This window comes from Drosophila ananassae, chromosome XL (genome assembly GCF_017639315.1).
Source record: "Drosophila ananassae strain 14024-0371.13 chromosome XL, ASM1763931v2, whole genome shotgun sequence".
NCBI lineage: Eukaryota > Metazoa > Arthropoda > Insecta > Diptera > Drosophilidae > Drosophila > Drosophila ananassae.
The window spans coordinates 8,657,816-8,676,466 of record NC_057931.1 but is presented as its reverse complement, the minus strand read 5'-3'; the positions used below and the strand labels follow the sequence as shown (position 1 = coordinate 8,676,466).

Below are 18,651 nucleotides of genomic sequence, written 5' to 3'. Positions count from 1 at the left end.
GTAACTTCATTTCATTCATAATTTTGAAATAACTTTCGTGACACGAAAGCTGCCATATTGTGACAAAAAGCTTAAACCTTTAGCCATCTGGCAGCTCTGGCAATCAGCTGTGCCTTCTAATTTGTTTACGTTATGCGAACCGGCAGTAGAATATTCGTTTTTTTAAATGATTTTTGAATGCTGTCAATGCGATAACAGTTTCGGGCAGCGGAACTCTTAGGCAGCCGTCTCTTATCACACTCGCAGGGTCAGAGGTTAGGCGCTTATCAGTTGGCGCGGCGTCGGGCGACAGTGGTAAAGCAGTGATTTCCATTTCGCGGCCTCCCTGGCCGACAGTTTCAATCGGAACGCGTAGAAAAGTAGGTACTGTAACAGAGTGCTTCTCTCTAAAAATAATATCATTTCATTAATTAATTCATATTATTTTGATAGGCTTGAGAATATTATGCAGAAAGTACGCTGCTTGTCATTGCCACAAAAGCTTCTCTACTGCTTAAGCCGAGACGTGAACACAAAAGCCGGTAACTTCGCCGGAGAACAGCTGATCGGAGCTTTAACTCGCGTCGCTGCCGCCAAAAATCCAACATCCACATTCTCCCCGATCAGACGATACTCGTACAGCACGGAAAACACTTCTAGGGTGAGTTCTACACCAAAATATATACACGTGTATATATAAATAAATTAGAATCGTGATAATCAATCAATTAAGCAGTGCTGTGAGGCTTGGGGAACCCTTGAATCTGATCCGAAAAGTGATCTTGTAGCAGGAGAGGCTTCTCTTTCATCCAGAAGACTTGGGCCATGTGCTTTTTGGTACTATTTGTTGTTTTTTTAAGCCACTGACATGTGTTTTTATTTGAGATTTACGTGGTTTATTCATACCCTAAAAAAAGAGGAGTGTTTTCATTCAATTTTAACAGTTTGATTAGTTTTTTTAGGTTTTCTAATTTTTTAAATATTATAAAATATTGTTTTACCAAGTTTTTGTGAAGTATATGTTTTAAAAAAGCATTATTTTACTTTAAAAAAAATTACTGTGACGAAAACCCAACATTTTTAGTTCAATTTTTGTGACGAAAACACTTTTTTTTGCTCTAAAAAGTTAATATAAATTTACTAGCTCTATAGATCTTACTTGAAAGGGTATTAAAAACTTCGTTAATGATTAAAATCTCTAATTTTTTTTCGGACCGACCGAAACAGCCTTAAACTTGTTTTTGGGCCTACTCAGATTTCTTGGCTTTCAGGCCGCCTATCAACAGCGTCTAAGATTCGAGCACTTGTTTATAAAAACCACTAATATCTCAGCCATTTCTGCCATTTGGCATTGGCAATTAAATTGAATTTCCTCCAGACAGGGCCCACTGGTGTAGGTTTGCACTTGGAAGCAATAAAAAATGCATATTTTGCTGTCTTTTAGCCAGAAATTTCAGGGGATTCACATGTTTTTAGTTCTCAGTTGGATAAACAATCCATATTTCCTTCTGAATTATGATCTTTTGTTTATTTTTTATATAAACTCATGGCATTCCTTCCTCTGATTCGATTAGATTTTGGCTTTTCACATCAAGAACAGGTCTTAATTATAATTTCCAAAAATATTCAAGAAATGTCCGATAAGATAACTTACTTTTTGGCTTGTTTTTGGTTATAATTCTTGAAAAAAACATATTTTTAAACGTCAATGGAACCAGGGGGCCTGGAATACGTTATCTTTTGAACAATTTTGAACCCCTGACCCCAGAGAGGAGAAGCAAAAACAACCCAGACTCTTAGAGATAGAAGTGCCATGGGGGGTCGAACCGAGAGACTTGGAATGCCAGAAGATGTCATAATATGGGTGTATAAAGTGTATATTTTAAATAGAATCTAATCGAAATAGTTGCCAAGTTGCATCCATCCGTCCGTTGGCTAATCTCCCTGGTGATAGCAGGAGCGCCCCCATCGATCAGTCGATCAGGAATATATATATATATATATATATGTATTTTATAAACATGAGTTCCACCTTATCGTTGAAAACTTTTCCAATGCTATTGAACCATTGAACCTTTATTTGTGATTTTTCGCAATTCTCCACATAAATATTTGTGTTCTGTGGCGGATTGGAAGAAAAACAAGGGAATCATTTTTATAAGAAAGCCGATCCCATTTCCAATTTGAATCAGAAAAGCATCGATCGTTGCACTGAAAGCATCAAGTTTATAAATTTTATTTATTTGTTTTTGGGAATAGAAAATGTCGGATCAGAAGATGCTGCAGGCCACATTGGAGGAGGGTGATCCCGAGTTGGCGGATCTCATTAAGAAGGAGAAGGAGCGTCAGCTGGAAGGACTCGAGATGATTGCCAGTGAGAACTTCACATCCGTGGGTGTCCTGGAGAGTCTGAGCTCCTGTCTGACCAACAAGTACTCGGAGGGTTATCCGGGAAAGCGGTGAGTAGAGAGCTTCCAAGGGATGATTATGAATGATTCTATTGAGAGCCTAATCCTAGGTACTATGGCGGCAACGAGTTCATCGACTGCATCGAACTCTTGGCCCAGAAACGTGGCCGTGAACTCTTCAACCTGCCCGAGGACAAGTGGGGCGTCAATGTCCAGCCCTACTCCGGTTCTCCGGCCAATCTGGCTGTCTATACGGGTGTCTGTCGTCCTCATGATCGCATCATGGGTTTGGATCTGCCCGATGGTGGTCACTTGACCCATGGCTTCTTCACGCCCACCAAGAAGATCTCCGCCACGTCGATCTTCTTCGAGAGCATGCCCTACAAGGTGAATCCGGAGACGGGAATCATCGATTATGATAAACTGGCCGAGGCGGCCAAGACCTTCCGTCCGCAGATCATCATCGCTGGCATCTCGTGCTACTCCAGGCTGCTGGACTATGCCCGTTTCCGGCAGATTTGCGACGATGTGGGTGCTTACCTGATGGCCGATATGGCCCATGTGGCGGGAATAGTGGCCGCTGGACTGATCCCATCGCCCTTCGAATATGCCGATATTGTGACGACGACGACCCACAAGACGCTGCGCGGTCCCCGGGCCGGAGTCATCTTCTTCCGCAAGGGCGTACGGAGCACCAAGGCCAACGGCGATGTGATCAACTATGATCTGGAGGAGCGCATCAACCAGGCCGTCTTCCCCTCGCTCCAGGGTGGACCGCACAACAACGCCGTCGCCGGCATTGCCACGGCCTTCAAGCAGGCCAAGTCGCCGGAGTTCAAGGCCTACCAGACGCAGGTCCTCAAGAACGCCAAGACCCTGTGCGATGGTCTGATCGCCAAGGGCTATCAGGTGGCCACCGGTGGCACTGACGTCCATCTGGTACTGGTTGATGTCCGCAAGGCGGGATTAACGGGCGCCAAGGCCGAGTACATCCTGGAGGAGGTGGGAATTGCCTGCAACAAGAACACCGTGCCGGGCGATAAGTCCGCCCTGAATCCTTCGGGCATCCGTCTGGGCACTCCTGCCCTCACCACTCGCGGTCTCATCGAGCAGGACATCAACCAGGTGGTGACGTTCATCGATGCCGCTTTGAAGCTGGGCGCCCAGGCGGCCAAATCGGCAGCCAGTCCCAAGCTGGCCGACTACCACAAGGTCCTGGCGGAGGACAAGGACATCTCTGGCAAGGTGGCGGAGCTCCAGAAGGCCGTCAAGATCTTCAGCAGGAAGTTCCCATTGCCCGGTCTGAAGACTTTCTAAAACGAATCCCCAATCGATTATCCCTCACATCAATATCACTTTTTTTTTAAAGCTATTTAAGCTGAAATATGTGTATCGCTGCGATACATTGCAATTATTAAGTCATTTTAAGTCATTAAATGCATTTTGATTTCATACCAACATCATAACTAAAGTTTTTTGTTCATTTTAAGAAGGATTTCAAAAAGAAATCACAAGGATATAGCGCAGAGTAGGGGGTCTGATGAGGAGGGGATCTGTTTTAGTAAGGGTCTCTAGATAGAAATTCTGAAAAATATAAATCAGGAACTTTGCTACAGGATTTTAATGCAGATCGATGGGGAATCGATCCACAAATCGTTTAAGGTATTCCGCTCCAGGATCGGATGAGAATTGGCCGAGATATGGACATGGAATGGGGTCGGATGCGGAAATCCTGGATTTTGCAAGGGGTCTCCCCAGAAAAAAGGGAAAAATATTGGAAAAATATTTTGTTGTCAGTTTTTGATGCAGATCGATGGGGAATCGATCCACAAATTGATTGAGGTATTCCGCTCCAGAATCGGATGAGAATTGGCCGAGATATGGACATGGAATGGGGTCGGATGCGGAAATCCTGGATTTGGCAAGGGGTCTCCCCAGAAAAAAGGGAAAAATATTGAAAAAATATTTTGTTGCCAGTTTTTGATGCAGATCGATGGGGAATCGATCCACAAATCGTTTAAGGTATTCCGTTCCAGAATCGGATGAGAATACCCAAAGTTATGTATACTTAACTTCGGAGAAGAGTATCAAAAGTAAACAAACGGGAAAAAACTAACAATTTATGATTATTTTATATTTTTCTTCTGATATGATTCTTTTCATATTTTTTATTACAAATTAGTTTACAATAATTGGAAGGTAAACAACAAATTGGGCTTTATTTTGACAGATTGTGCAGCTATTTCCTAATAATCCTAATTGAAAAGTGCTAACCAAACGCACTTTGCTAAAAATTGTTTAAAAAAAAGCGTCGTGCTTGGTCGTTTAAACTTAAATTTAGAATAAAAACAATTAAATAAATCCTGACTTGGTTTAAGATAACTTATGGCATGCTCTTTGAAATGTTTCTACACTTTTTTTAATCTTAGGTCGTGCTGGCTTCTCGGTGGAACCGGGAGTTGTGCGTGGAGAGGGACCACTTGGTCTTGAAGCTCTTCATGCAGATGAAGCACTCGTGCTCCTTGCCCTGGATCTCCGAGTGCCTGGAAGCAATATGCCGTCGGAGGGCATTCGTCGACTTGAGACGCCTCGTACAGAAACTGCAGATCAGTGGTGCTAGTGGGACTTCCCTTCCAATGCTCACTTCATCATCGCTGGCGGGGATTTTCGAGGGTGTCCTGGCAGGTGACGAAACTTCTGGGGCTTTCCTTCCACTTCCGGCATCATCCGTTTCCGATTCAGGTTCTTGTTTCAGTTTAAGGGGGTCAGCAGCTAGAAAAAAAGGTAAGAAATTAGTAATCTGATAAAAAAGGGGGCTACAACTACAGTATTACCTGGTAAAAGAGAACAACAATTTTATAAAAAATAAAAATAATAAATAAGAGAAATAATGAGTTAACCCCTTTTAAAAAAATAAACGTTCTTTTCTAAATGGTTTACATGAATTCTTTTATTTTGTTTCTGTCTCTATGTCTCTCTTTTCCTCTTCCACACTAACTGTATAATGTTGTCTCTTTCTTTTTCGGCTTATTACCAAAAATTTAATTAAATTGAGTAATTTTTTAGTTACATACTGGGGGGGCCTTAAATATACTTTCTTTTTCTTAATTTTTTCCATTTTTTTTAATCATTTTTTTTTATAAATTTTGGAATCTCTGCTAATTAGAACTATTGCTCTGTTTCTGTTTCTTACTATCTGATGACCACTGTACCGATTCTACATCCAATATCCTTAATTCTTCGTTGATAAATTCTTTTTTTTTTTTTGTAATTTTATTTTTAAGTTTTTTTTTTTTCAATGAGATCTTAAGCAAGGTCATGGATGGGTGGGATGATTTTTAAGATGATTTTTTTGGTAAATATTTTTGAAGTTTTGGAAAAGTTTTCGAACCGGGAGGATTCAGATTCAGAACCAGATCAGACAGTAAACATTAACTACAAGTGTATACTATACATTGAACAATATGTTGGATCGATAAGTAATACGTATGAGTGTTTCTTGTTTCATTTAACTAGATTATCTTTAGGTTTGTAATAGGGGGGATTTTTCGTTTTCAAGAGACGATTTCTAAACGTTTTTTTATTTTCTTAATTTTTTTTTGCCATTTTTCTTATAGTTTTTTTGTTTTGTGTTTTTTTTTTGGAAAATACTCGTATTTTGAAACTAATTCTAACGTTAATATTATGACTCCGTTGTTTTCACTTGGCTTTTAGGTAATTTTTTTTGCCATTTTTGTTATTTTTTTTTTTTAGCAAAAAATAACTAAACTATTTTCAATCGAATGTGTTCTTAAAAACTAAAATACTAATACTAATTTTAGCTAATATAGTATATTTATAAACAATTGCCAACACAAGAGGCCCATTGGGAAGGTTCTTTTTTTAAGTTTAATAGTTATTTGTTTTTTTTTTTTAATAAATTTGTACACAATGGATAGATATAGAGGGCGTGTTGGTGGGGGGGGAGAGGGGCTGAGCAAATAATTAAAAATTACAAAACAAAATTTTACAAAGTCGGGATAACAGAAATCTCTCAAGATCCTGGAATTTGGGTTTTCCAAAAATAAGATATATAAAAAATTTAACTAGAAATAATTTGAACTATATACAAAAATGATTTTTTCAAAAAAATTATAAATTCCATAATTCAGTTTTGTTTTTTTTTACAAAAAAGTTTCAAAAAAATTTCAAAAGAAACTAAATTTCAAGTTTTGAAAACTCGAATGACTCTTTAAACGTAAAAACTAAATCTTAATTAAAAATAAAACTGTTAAAAAAACCTAAAAAGATGATAACAAAAAGAAATTTTAATAAAATTTAAGTTTATAATGGATTGCACCCTTATATATGGTATTCCCTAATCTCCTGGAGATTTCTGCTTTTTTTTTGGGGAAAAATTTCTATTTACATAATTGGGGGGGGAGGTTTCATTTTTTATAATATTGTTTAAAGGGGGTGGGGGGGGGGGGGGGGGGGGAGAGGCGAGGTGGGCAGTACCTGACTAAAATACAAAATGGTACATATACATTAGACACATGACATGGCATTTGGTCGACATCGAGAGGATCACCAGCTCCGATCTCCGGACTACTAACTTAGCTGACTGGGAACTGGCCACTGGCCACTCTCCGACTTAGTAACTACTTATTAAGGATTAGATCTAAGTCCTAGACATACAATGATAAGCTAAATGGTTCAAATCTTGACAAAACTCCATGAATTCTCTTTTTTTGGCTTTGACTTTTCGGGCCTTAGATGGGATGTGGGGGGGAATGGCTTTCTTTCTTTTCACTAAGCTGGACTGGACGTAATTATCTATATTTTTCTTCTATATTCCTTGTTCATCTCCGAATTGAAAATTAATTCTCCGTCTTGATGGCAACCTTCTGTTCGTGGGAGATACGGATGTGCTCCCGGAGGCTGTATTTGTTCTTGAAATTCTTATTGCAGAGATCACACTTGCGGGGCGGTTGGGGGGTGTGTTGGGTGCGAATATGTCTCCAAAGATTAACCGTCGTTATGACCATTTTGCAAAACTGACATTCAGTCCACTTATTGTTGGACGAATCTAAAAATATACAGAAAATACGTACAACAATCAATCAAATGTAACAAGTCTCCAGAACTATTTAATATTTATTCTTTTAATTTTTAATTTTCAACTTGTTGGAGACATATTCGACAGCCACAACAACGAAATACTACTAAACTACAAGACTCTCACAAGAACAGAACCACAACCAACTAAAAACTTAAAAAAAACTTAAAAATAAAATGATTACAAGTGAACAGAAGAGTAAAAATATAAAATATCAGAAGATATATAAGGAAATAGAATATTTTCTGATATTTTAGAACAATCTTAGGCCTAGCTTAGTAACTATTTATTGAAAAAAGGAAAAAGTAATCCCGATACTTGGGGGATAACTCGTTATTCTCACCCGTAAACTCACCATTTGGCCCGCCGGCCTTGCTGTCGGACTTGACCGGCGTCAGGGACACCGTAGTCGAGGAACCAGTCGTCGCTCCACCACCACCACCACCGCCGCCGCCGCCGTCACCATCCTCCAGCACAGCCTGGGCCGAACTCCCCGCCGCCGTCCCACTCGCTGGTCCCAGTAATCGAGCTAAAATGCGAGTTTTTTTTAAATAAAAATAATAATTTTTGGTCCAATTTCTTACTCATTTCGATGGCTATTTCGGCATTATCCTGATCGGCCTGATACTTCTCCTCGATCTCGGATTCGGTGAGTATCTCGTACTCGTTGGAATACTGGGTAACTGTCTGCCCTGCACCCGTGGTGGCATCCTGTGATGTTTGTGGCGTGGCCCCATCCGACAATCGGTCATCCACCTCCCCCACAATATAGTCCGGTATGTCCATTTTAACGGCGCCTCTCAAAAATGTCATTTCGGCAGCTAAAAATTAATAGTTATTAGTATTTTTAAGGATATCTGGTATAAGGATAACTACTTTTCACTATGGTCTGTTCGTCCTTGACGGCATAGTCGACTGTCTCGGTGGTGTAGATGTTATCATCGTCATCGGAGAAGGTGATTTTTCGCTTCTTCACCGAACTCGCCGTCGGCAGTGCCACCGCATTCGTAATTGTCAGATGTTGCGTCTGGACAGGTGTTGTTTGTTGCTGGGATTGCTGCGATTGTTGCTGTTGCGACTGCTGTTGCTGCTGCTGCTGCTGCTGTTGCTGTTGCTGTTGCTGAGGTGGCGGCGCAGATTGCACCTGAATGTGCTGGATCTGAGCGGTTTGTACATGATGATGCTGTTGAACTTGCAACTGGGCAGCTGCTGCTGCTGCAGCGGCGGCGGCTGCCACCTGACTTTGCACCTGACTGGCGGTGGTGGCCTGCAGCAGTGTGGCCGTTGGGATCTCAATGGTCTGGGTGGCCGACTGGGCCTGGGCCACCTGCTGCTGCTGCTGCTGCTGATCGCTCACCGCCCGTATGGTGCTGGGTATCGTTTTGATCAGCTTGTGCTCGCTAATCAGTGGCGCCACCGGCAGCTGGGGCTTCTCCTTCTCCTCGGCGGTGAGTCCCTGGACGGCCAGCAGCTCCGCCGTCTGCAGAAAGGATTGTAACGCCTCCTGCTGTACATTGACTTCGCCCTGGAACGGAAATATCAAGAGTTATTATAACTAATTACATGATATCTGAAGGATAAGAACCCACCTGGTACATAAACTCGATAATCGAGTTGAGATCTTCAAACTTTATAAACTTAAAAATAATAACTGGATGCGGATGTGGATTCTCTTTGAAGATCTCCTTGAAGTAGGACGAACACGAGGAGAGTACCACCTTGTGGGCCTTGATCCTGCGTCCGTCCACGCACAGGCTGACGTCCACGAAGTCATCGTTCAGCCGGTGATTGTCCAGGGAGTAGGTGAGGTGGCGCAGGTAGTTGTTCCACCGCAGCGAATACTGCTGGGTGGTGGCCATTGCGGCGTCGCCTTCTGGTCTCTCCTCCTTCCTTCTATCCGCCTGTCGTTTTAGCCACTGGCCCCACCTCCTTCCTGTCTTTCTTCTGCGCCCCTTTTTCTATTTTATTTTGTTTTTAATTCCAATCTCCGGCTAATCCAATTAGTTATGTTTTTTTTTTTTGGCTCTCCCCGCAGCCAGCTGTGGGGAGGTGGTGGTGGTGGCCGTTGGGGTGCTCCTCCTACGCTTCCGGTGGGTGCTGCTCTGCCACCTATCAGGAGGTGGTGCTCCTTGGAATCCCAGCGAGATGGGGGGGGCGCAAAAAAAAACAAAATAAATCCTAACTCCGCTGGCTTGGAATCTGCAGATTTCCGCGATCGCTTCTGTATGGTGTCTGTGTCCTTTGCAGTTGCCTCTCCCCTTTGCAGATCCGTATCCTGTGATTTTTACGGCTTGTGTTTACGGTGTTTCCACACACAAATGTATATTTTATGTACGCTCTGAATGTTTTTCTGTTTCTCTGCTTCTTCTTTTTAGTTTTTATGTACGCTGCACCATTTTGTTTTTCGCCAGTCTGGCAACCCTGTCTTGCAAAGCAGCCCTGATTTATGAAAACAACACATAGGTGGCGCTAGCTTAGTAAATAGTTGCCAGATTTCATAAGAAACCGTTATTTAGATTTATTTTTTGCTTAAAATATTTATTTTCTGCTTAAATAAACAAATAAAACAACATTTTTTTAAAGTTTAACTTTAATTTGAAAGAATTTACAAAAAAAAAAACCTCTTTATTCCTTTTACCTATTATTTTAATATTTTTTAAGAATCATTTTAAAAATGAAACTTTTTTTACCATAGGCTCACTAAAAATCTGTAAGCCAGACGCAAAATGAAACTATAGGCTATGGCCCTGAAAAGATAATCCAGAACATAGAAGATTTTCATCCGGAATCGGGCGGAACTGCTACTTTCCGGACTTTCCTTCAAAAGGAACTCCTTGGCGCCCCGAATACCGTGCTGGAAGAAGTCCACGTAGTTTAGATTGGCATGTTGCATGAAGCCAAAGGTGGATCTAAAAAAAAAATATTATTAAAAATATATTAATTTTTAATACATTTTTTAAACTAAAAAAACATACACTTCGTTCTGGGGAACGATTTTGTGGAGGGCCTTGAAATTGTCATTCTTGAAGTGCCATTCTGTCATCGCGAACACTTGCAAGGCACTAAAGGCAGCAAAAATACGACGTTGTAGCTTCATTAAGCTAAAAAATTATATAAACAATAAATAAATAATAATATAATTTAAGAAAATATGAAGTAAAGATGTAAAAAAGTCATCTTACAAAGGCTTTTCGTTATATAATCGTAGAAGAGTGTCCACCACGGCAGCCATTAGAAGATGTTGAGTTATAAACTAAAAACATGAATAAAAAATAAATAATAATTAAGAATGATATAAAAAATAATCATTTATAAACTCACCCTTATAAAATGCAACACAGGACACATGGTAATACTACCTCCCGGAAGCCACAAAGTCTTCTCGAAGGGATTCTCCCGGATATAGGTCTTCCCGATTTCGATCACCTCCCCCATGGTTATGGGCGATATATTGGCAGTGGCACAGTTGACGACATAAAGGTCATCGCTCTTCTCCTTAACTTTGACCTCTGACTCCTTGACGAACTTGAAGACGGAGGTGACCAGAGTGCGGGCCACTATATCGGCGGGCACGAAATCGGCCACCACATGGGGGTCACAGTTCTGGGAGCGTAGGATGCCAACGCCACAGGCCACCAGTAGACCCGTGGGGCCATTGAAGTTGTCAGCCCAGCCAGGCATAGGTTCTTCAATGGTGGAGACCACTGTAGGGATATATTTATCGATAAGTTATCGGTTGGTATAGAGAGATCTATAATATCGGTGTGAGAGTCAACTTTTTAAATTTCTAAACACTAATTTTGGTTATAATCTCTTGAAAATAATATTAAATTTTAGTTTTCTTAAAAAACTCACCTATCGATGGCCTAAATATAAAAACAGGTAATCGATCTCTATATTCATTAACCACCTGTTCGGCCAAGCTCTTCGTAAAAGTGTAGGTATTGGGTTGAAAGTTTCCATATCTAATAATAAAATATTAAAATAATATTTATATTTAAACTTAAATATAATCTCTCTCACTTTAGATTGAAGATATCCAAAGTCTCCTCATCGTAGGTCTCTGCCAGTTTAATCGTAGTACGCCAATCGGCAATCGGTGGATAGACCTTCTCCTCCACTTCCAGGACACTGGGATTCGAGTATGTGGTGGACACATGGACGAAGGCCCTGAGTTTACGCCATCCGAGTGCTATCTTTACGAGTTCGTGGGTGCCACGAGTGTTCATCAAAATGGCGGCACGCAGATGATCATCAAAACTAAGATAAGAGTCAGCTTATAATACCCAACTCCTTTTTCAGTGAAAAATAAATCAAATTTTAGATAGAACCCTTAACATACCGGACACTAGCCGCCGAATGATAGACTATAGTGACATTTTTAAGTCTCTCCAAGTCCGGGGGACTGATCCCAAGACCCAGTTGCTCCACATCGCCGGCAATGGCCACCAATTTGGACCGGGAATCGGGCTGTTCCTGACGCAGTCTATCGTATAACTTGGTCTCCCATTGCTGCTGCAACCGATCCTCGATATCAATGCCCTTCTTGGGCCTCATCAGGACATAAATCCGGCTTAGTTTTGGACAGGAACGGAGTAGTTTCTCAATCAGTGCCTTGCCCACGAAACCTTATATAATTTTTTTATTATTATATTATATTTTTTATATTTTGAAAAAATATAACCCACCCGTGGCGCCGGTCACAAAGATCTCCTGATCCTTATACAATTCCGCTATGGACATGATGGGCCCACTGTTTAGATCGCCGTTCCAAGGGGTTCTGAGCGAAGTGCGCCATTTTCAGGGCGGGAATATTTAAATTCCGGTCTAATTACCGTACGACCTTCCCCGCTGAAAAGGTCAAGACTGCTGAATATTCAAGGCTTTGGGAGGGACTACATTGTTGGCATGTGCCGGAGTGATACCTTCTAAGGCGAACAGGATGTGAGTCTTATAATTCTCAACTAGTTTTAGAATTTTCAAAAAAAATTTCAAAAAAAAGGAGATCTTAAGATCAAGACCACATAATACCATCTTTTAGAAGTTTAAAGAATTATCTTTTTTTTTAAAACCCCTTTATAGAGTATCTAATATTAGTTAGATAAAAAAAAGAAGAAGTTACACTATTGCAACTATTTAAACAGTTGAATTAAAAGGTGTCAGCCAAAAGCAAATGCAAAAACAACAACAAAACCAAAGCCAATAAACTAAATAAAAAAAAAATAATAATAAAAAACGGAACCGTTGAACCCCCCCTCTTCCTCCCGCCCCAAATGGCAATGAAAGAATCAAAGGAGAAAGCCCGATAAGAGATGACGTTTACCGTTGCGCCCGCGCCCCATAAGGCCAGAGTGAGAGGCTAGCTGTATGAGTGATAGGTGCTCCTTTTTCGCCCCATTGCATCGCCAATGCACGTGCCCCATGAATGGAGCATAAAAGCAAAAACAAAAAAAAAGAGATTTTTTTTCTGGTTCTCGTCACCGATAAGAAGACCGAACTATGCCAGCGATTTGTGTTAGCGTGTTGGCTCATTATTCTCTGCTCCGCTTTGAGCGCTCTTTTTGGATCTTGCCACTTAAAACGGAACTTTAATCGCATCCAACAACTATCTCTCTCTCTCTCTTTTGGTCTCCACTCTTCTGCAAGCCGTTAGCATGGGGGGTGGGGGGAGGGGGCCAACTGGGTGGCAAGTGTGTAAGCTTGTGTCGGCCGGAGGCGCCTCTCAAATTGGAGCATCCGAACACCAAGCTGTGGAAGGTCACTGACCTCGGCCCCCCGCTCCCCCCTTTTTTTTTGCTAATTGCAACGGTACTTCCTAAAAATCCATAATCATCAAACTCGTTAAGTTTTGTGGGTTTTTGTTGTTTTTTCATTTTTCATGTTTGTTTGCTTTTTAGTTGCATTTTTCACATTTTAATTAACATTTTCAGGCGTAAACTTATCATTCGATACGCATGCAATTAGAAAAGTGTACAAATAAAAAAAATTACATATGCTAGTTATGCTCGTATGCGTGTGATTACAGCACGCGAGTGTGTTGGTGTTGGTGTGAGTGTTTTTGCCGGCCGGCAAAATAGACAGAGAGAGAGAGAGATTAAGAGCGAAGAGAGAGAGTATGAGTGGAGCAAGATGGAGCAGAAGCATCTTAAGAGAGAGAGAGAGTTAAGGGGAAGGCGCTTGGAAGAAGGACGAAAGACGAAAGAGAAGACAACTTGGATTTTTCCTTGTTTTCATATTTTTGTTTCACTTTGTTTATAATTACATCATAATTAAAAAATAATACATAAGGTTGCTGACGAATTTTACAAAACGCTAGTGTGTTGTTTGTGTTTTGTAATGAATTTCTCTTCAATCTTGTTTGTGTGTGTGTTGTTGTCTTTTTTACGCATTTTTTGTTGTTCTTGTGTGAGAGAGTGAGTGTGTAGTGTGTATAGTGTGTGTGTGTGTGTGGGTGTGTGGGTGAGAGTGAGTGTTGTGTCCATGGAATGGCAGAATTATGCTGTTCTCGTTTCATCTAATTTTTTTTTGTTGTAGTTTTTGTTATATTAAAAGGTATACAAAAAAAAAAAAAAACAAAAATACATAGTACATTTTATCTCATGGAATAAATTAAATTAATTCTAGAACACAACACGCCAGATGATGGTGATGGTGTGTTGTTGCTGTTTCTGCATTAGATGGTGTTGTTGTTGTTGTTGTGCTGCACTCTTCTTAACTTCCACCACTCGCACTCGCACTCGCACTTGCGCCTTCGAGTTGAATTCTTTCTTCTCCCTCCAATCATCCTTCTCCTTCTCCTCCTCCACATCCTCATCCTGGTGATGATGATCCTCCTTCTTAGAAGCACTTGCGGTGGACAATGGATGGGCCAGACTCATCGTACTCCTGCTTGGAGATCCACATCTGCTGGAAGGTGGACAACGATGCCAGAATGGAGCCACCGATCCATACAGAGTACTTGCGCTCTGGCGGAGCAATGATCTTGATCTTCATGGTGGACGGGGCCAGGGCGGTGATCTCCTTCTGCATACGATCGGCAATACCAGGATACATGGTGGTGCCACCGGACAGGACAGTGTTGGCATACAGATCCTTACGGATATCCACATCGCACTTCATGATCGAGTTGTAGGTGGTCTCGTGGATGCCGCACGCCTCCATACCCAGGAACGAGGGCTGGAACAGGGCCTCGGGGCAACGGAAACGCTCATTGCCGATGGTGATGACCTGACCGTCGGGAAGCTCATAAGACTTCTCCAGGGAGGAGCTAGAGGCAGCGGTGGCCATCTCCTGCTCAAAGTCCAGAGCCACATAGCACAGCTTCTCCTTGATGTCACGGACGATTTCACGCTCAGCGGTGGTGGTGAAGGAGTAGCCACGCTCGGTGAGGATCTTCATCAGGTAGTCGGTCAGATCGCGACCAGCCAGATCCAAACGGAGGATGGCATGGGGCAGAGCATAACCCTCATAGATGGGGACGGTGTGGGAGACACCATCACCGGAATCCAGCACAATACCGGTGGTACGACCGGAAGCGTACAGTGAGAGTACGGCCTGAATGGCCACGTACATGGCGGGTGTGTTGAAGGTCTCGAACATGATCTGTGTCATCTTCTCACGGTTAGCCTTGGGGTTGAGGGGAGCCTCAGTCAGGAGGACGGGGTGCTCCTCGGGGGCAACACGCAGCTCATTGTAGAAGGTGTGATGCCAGATCTTCTCCATATCATCCCAGTTGGTCACAATACCGTGCTCAATGGGATACTTGAGGGTGAGGATGCCACGCTTGCTCTGGGCCTCATCACCAACGTACGAGTCCTTCTGGCCCATACCGACCATAACGCCCTGATGGCGGGGACGGCCCACAATCGAGGGGAAGACGGCGCGGGGCGCATCGTCTCCGGCGAAACCGGCCTTGCACATGCCAGAGCCGTTATCGACAACCAATGCAGCAACTTCTTCGTCACACATTTTGTAAGCTGAAAAAAAATCAAATTTTAAATTAATAATTTAAAAAACAAAATATAAAAAATAAAAAACTCTTTAGTAGAACTTTAAAAAAATGCACTGCCAAGTTAGAGGTAGAGGGAGAGAGAGAGGGAGATAGCCCCACCCCGTTTGTAAAAAAAAAAAAAAAGAAGCTTCTAGAGACGAATGCCGGTGCAAAAGAAAACCGCAACAAGAGAGAGAGAGAGAGTTGCTCCTGCCTGTTACTTGTATATATGTGTGTGTATGCGGCAAGGGTGTCCCCTAAAAATGGCGGCCGTAAAAAAAAAAGCACCAGAAAAAAATTTCTTTTTCCAAGCCAAGAACACAAAAAAAATACAAAATCACTTGATAGTTTTTAAAACTTTTAACTAAAACCGTTAGTTAAGTAAACTAGTTTAGTTAAGTTACCTTTTTTTTTTAGTTGATTAACAAAATCAAGGGAAAAATGTCAAGTTGAGCCGAGCTAGTGGACCGAATGCAACCGCACCGTATAACTGCCGAAAGAGGAATGAACAGTGGAATTGAAGCGGCGGCTTATGCCAGTTACTGCCATTCGTTCGCTGCCTGCGTCGACGTCGACGTCGACAGCAACATCAGCTATCGGCGTGAGCTCTCTCTTTCTCAGTCAATCGCTCTCTCTCTCTCTCTCGCTCTTACCCGGCCTGGCGCATGCGTGCGAAAGAGAGCGATGGCGAATCGAGTGGCGGGCCAGCCAAGTTTTGTGACCATATATGGTCATGTTTCGAGGCGAAAAAGCGGCCGACGCTCGCTGGCTTTCGCTCTCTCCCCACTCATACAAACTCTCCAAAACACCAATACCAAAGACATATACATATATGTGCATGTTGTCTCGGCGAAGGTTTTCTCCATTTTTGCGATAAGCAGGCTGGCGGGCGTCGTCTCTTGAAAAACCGGCAAAAAAAAAAAATATCTGGTGTTTAGGCCAAAACGGCTTTAATGACGCGATGCGATTGCTATTTTGGAGCTTACCAACTACTATATGGCATGTGGGAGCTAACTGGACTGCCTACGTCATGAGATTATGCAAATTATCAGATTCAAATGCAAAGTATCTCTCAGATACTCAGATTGATCTTCAAACGAGGTAACTAATAATTAGACTTGAAGGCGTCGTTTTTTAAAAGTTTGTGAGTTATTTCTGTTCTAAGGGGATTCCTAACCAAGAGGGACTACTATTCCCTAGACTACATAGCGCCCAAGATACTGGAGGATCGGATATCTGGATCTGGAGAGTCTCAGGCCTCATTTTTTTTGTTTTTTTTTCAAAGAAACCATACCGTCTAGCAAGTTTACTTTAATATTTATATTTCTAGGGGAACTAGACTGTTTCTACGTGGAATGTGGAGAAGGAGATGGCCCAGATACGACTAGACTGCAAGCCGCCGTTATCAGAGACCCTGCCGGGGGACTACCAGAAGGTGAGTTTTTTGTTTACTTTTCCGGGCCAGTGAGGAAGTTTCAGTGACGAATTCCCCCAGATCTTATGACATCAGAGAACTATAGATGGAAAGTCTCTCGATTTCTCGATTTTGGGGCGTGGGAAAAAATAGAAAGTGTTTGGCGAATTGAATTGCAAATTGCCATCAAAAATAGAAATCGTCATTTTTGAGGGGTTTTCCTTTCCATTTATTATCCTGATTGGGGTTTTCTTTTAGATTTTTTTTACTAAATTCTTAATTTAGTTTGTATATTGTTTTGTAGCACTTGATTTTTGGCACTGGCACACATAAAAAAACAATTTTTTGGCAAAAAAAATAGGATTTCTTTCACTTTTAAGATGCATTTTTGCATTTCACGTTCGTACTTCGTAAGAGTTCTTTTTTTGTTCGATTTAGAGTTGACAGCGAGATACTTACTTTTGGTCTGTTTTTATTAAAATTAATTAAATAAATATAAATTAAGTCTTTCGGTCTGATGGAGCGGCTTTGTGTCGGGAGGATATCCACACAGCACAAGAACTCAAACGGTAGTGATATGAAAACTGGTCGCCGTCGCACGTTTTATAAGCGAGCGACCCGACCGCTCAGCTCAGCTCCCAGGCCAGGCCGGCTTCCAGCTCTGGTCTCTGCTCCCCCGCCTCCCAATTGCCCCGCCCCTTGTCGCCTTATCAGCCGTATTAGCCGCCGCCATATCGGCTCTCTTCTCTTCGAGCCATATCCAAAGTTTTACCATATATGGGTATGAATTGTTCGCCGAGCGTTTTTCGGAGAATTTCCTTCGCTCCCCAGACATGGGTGTGTGTGTGTGTGTGTGTCTGAGTGTGTGTGTGTGTGGTGTGTTTGAGTGTGTTTGCTGCAGTAGCAGCAGTACTTTTCATGGGGTCCTTTCAGTTCCACAATTGTGATATGTTTTTTTTTTTCATTATTTTTTTTTTTAAGGCGCCCATGTGATTCAGGGCGGCTTACTCACGCCCACTTATCTTTATGAGGAATTACTTATTGGTAAAAAAAAAAATATATATATATAGCTACGATTTCTGCGAATTTTTAAGAATATTATGGGATTACTAACAAGTTCAATAATACTTTCATTTTGGTCTAGTTATAGTATCATTTCCGTTGATTTAGAAGTGTTTTTATTTCATTTATCAATTAAAAGAATTTACTATCAGAACCATAAAGCTATGCTATTGAGTTTACAACTTTTTACTATAGGGTTTTTATAATTCTTTCGATTATACAAGTTAGAGTACGAAACACTCATCAGATTTCAATTTTATACCATCTTTTTTAGCATCTTATGGATAGGATAACATCTATTTATCCAAGAATCTAAATACAAGTATCTAAATAAGTATAAATAGTATCTAAAAGTGTAATTTCTTAGTTTATAAAGAAAATCTTAGAAAGATTTTCAATTAAAATAGTTTATTTTATTTTTATAGAGCTAAGTCTTCATTATATTTCTGTTTATAATCATAATAAACTAAATATTTAGTAGTTTAAGCTTAGTTTTAATAAAATATTAATGTAATATTAATGTAATACCTCAAAAATAAAACTAAAACTAAAAAAAATCCATAATAAAAGCATGACTAAGCATTAAAAGTAAACAAAAACACCCTTACATTCATTTGTAGGGTATTCATAAGTCTCATTCATTTGTCTCTTTCTGGCCTTCCAAGCCGCAAGCCGGTTTTGAACAATAACGGCGCCAGAG

The 18,651-nt window shown here is 41.3% G+C and overlaps 4 protein-coding genes across 9 annotated transcripts; 1 reads left to right on the top strand and 3 right to left on the bottom strand.

The window, feature by feature from the left end:
* The first annotated feature begins 190 nt into the window (after positions 1-190).
* LOC6504738 (serine hydroxymethyltransferase) lies at positions 191-3,853 on the top strand. Of its 2 annotated transcripts, none has more exons than XM_014904307.1 (4): positions 191-359; positions 433-640; positions 2,239-2,438; positions 2,498-3,853. In XM_014904307.1, exons 2-4 carry the CDS (start codon positions 446-448, stop codon positions 3,702-3,704), a joined length of 1,602 nt encoding a protein of 533 aa, XP_014759793.1. In that variant the 5' UTR covers positions 191-359; positions 433-445; the 3' UTR covers positions 3,705-3,853. The 2 variants fall into 2 exon arrangements, with proteins under 2 accessions (XP_014759793.1, XP_001966288.1); XM_001966252.4 differs by having other exon boundaries at positions 228-363.
* Positions 3,854-4,789: 936 nt separating this feature from the next.
* LOC6504748 (modifier of mdg4) lies at positions 4,790-9,358 on the bottom strand. Of its 4 annotated transcripts, none has more exons than XM_014904311.3 (5): positions 9,075-9,358; positions 8,362-9,010; positions 8,070-8,306; positions 7,829-8,014; positions 4,790-5,159 (listed from the first exon to the last, which is right to left on the bottom strand). In XM_014904311.3, exons 1-5 carry the CDS (start codon positions 9,342-9,344, stop codon positions 4,813-4,815), a joined length of 1,689 nt encoding a protein of 562 aa, XP_014759797.1. In that variant the 5' UTR covers positions 9,345-9,358; the 3' UTR covers positions 4,790-4,812. The 4 variants fall into 4 exon arrangements, with proteins under 4 accessions (XP_014759797.1, XP_001966287.2, XP_014759798.1 ...); XM_001966251.4 differs by having other exon boundaries at positions 7,841-8,014; XM_014904312.3 differs by lacking the exon at positions 4,790-5,159 and adding an exon at positions 5,311-7,455.
* A 25-nt stretch (positions 9,359-9,383) lies between these two features.
* On the bottom strand, positions 9,384-12,282 carry LOC6504747 (putative fatty acyl-CoA reductase CG5065). Its single transcript, XM_001966250.4, has 8 exons — positions 12,174-12,282; positions 11,828-12,113; positions 11,509-11,745; positions 11,341-11,450; positions 10,807-11,189; positions 10,668-10,738; positions 10,461-10,586; positions 9,384-10,394 (listed from the first exon to the last, which is right to left on the bottom strand). Exons 1-8 carry the CDS (start codon positions 12,226-12,228, stop codon positions 10,172-10,174), a joined length of 1,491 nt encoding a protein of 496 aa, XP_001966286.1. The 5' UTR covers positions 12,229-12,282; the 3' UTR covers positions 9,384-10,171.
* Positions 12,283-13,697: 1,415 nt separating this feature from the next.
* On the bottom strand, positions 13,698-17,495 carry LOC6504746 (actin-5C). 2 transcript variants are annotated; one of them, XM_032453130.2, is made up of 2 exons: positions 17,349-17,495; positions 13,698-15,461 (listed from the first exon to the last, which is right to left on the bottom strand). In XM_032453130.2, the coding sequence occupies exon 2, from the start codon at positions 15,451-15,453 to the stop codon at positions 14,323-14,325; it is 1,131 nt and encodes a 376-aa protein (XP_032309021.1). In that variant the 5' UTR covers positions 15,454-15,461; positions 17,349-17,495; the 3' UTR covers positions 13,698-14,322. The 2 variants fall into 2 exon arrangements, with proteins under 2 accessions (XP_032309021.1, XP_014759796.1); XM_014904310.3 differs by lacking the exon at positions 17,349-17,495 and adding an exon at positions 15,880-16,020.
* Between the last annotated feature and the right edge of the window lie 1,156 nt (positions 17,496-18,651).

Excerpts from the sequence above, each read along its gene's own strand:
- LOC6504738 (XM_014904307.1), top strand. The coding sequence starts at position 446 with ATGCAGAAAGTACGCTGCTTGTCATTGCCACAAAAGCTTCTCTACTGC. Across the intron at positions 641-2,238 it reads GCACGGAAAACACTTCTAGG|AAAATGTCGGATCAGAAGAT; the intron begins GTGAGTTCTACA and ends TTTTGGGAATAG. Across the intron at positions 2,439-2,497 it reads GAGGGTTATCCGGGAAAGCG|GTACTATGGCGGCAACGAGT; the intron begins GTGAGTAGAGAG and ends GCCTAATCCTAG.
- LOC6504748 (XM_014904311.3), bottom strand. The coding sequence starts at position 9,344 with ATGGCCACCACCCAGCAGTATTCGCTGCGGTGGAACAACTACCTGCGC. Across the intron at positions 9,011-9,074 it reads TTATCGAGTTTATGTACCAG|GGCGAAGTCAATGTACAGCA; the intron begins GTGGGTTCTTAT and ends TTTCCGTTCCAG. Across the intron at positions 8,015-8,069 it reads CGAAATAGCCATCGAAATGA|CTCGATTACTGGGACCAGCG; the intron begins GTAAGAAATTGG and ends CTCGCATTTTAG.
- LOC6504747 (XM_001966250.4), bottom strand. The coding sequence starts at position 12,228 with ATGTCCATAGCGGAATTGTATAAGGATCAGGAGATCTTTGTGACCGGC. Across the intron at positions 11,190-11,340 it reads TATATTTAGGCCATCGATAG|TGGTCTCCACCATTGAAGAA; the intron begins GTGAGTTTTTTA and ends ATATCCCTACAG. Across the intron at positions 10,587-10,667 it reads TTATATAACGAAAAGCCTTT|CTTAATGAAGCTACAACGTC; the intron begins GTAAGATGACTT and ends ATAATTTTTTAG.
- LOC6504746 (XM_032453130.2), bottom strand. The coding sequence starts at position 15,453 with ATGTGTGACGAAGAAGTTGCTGCATTGGTTGTCGATAACGGCTCTGGC.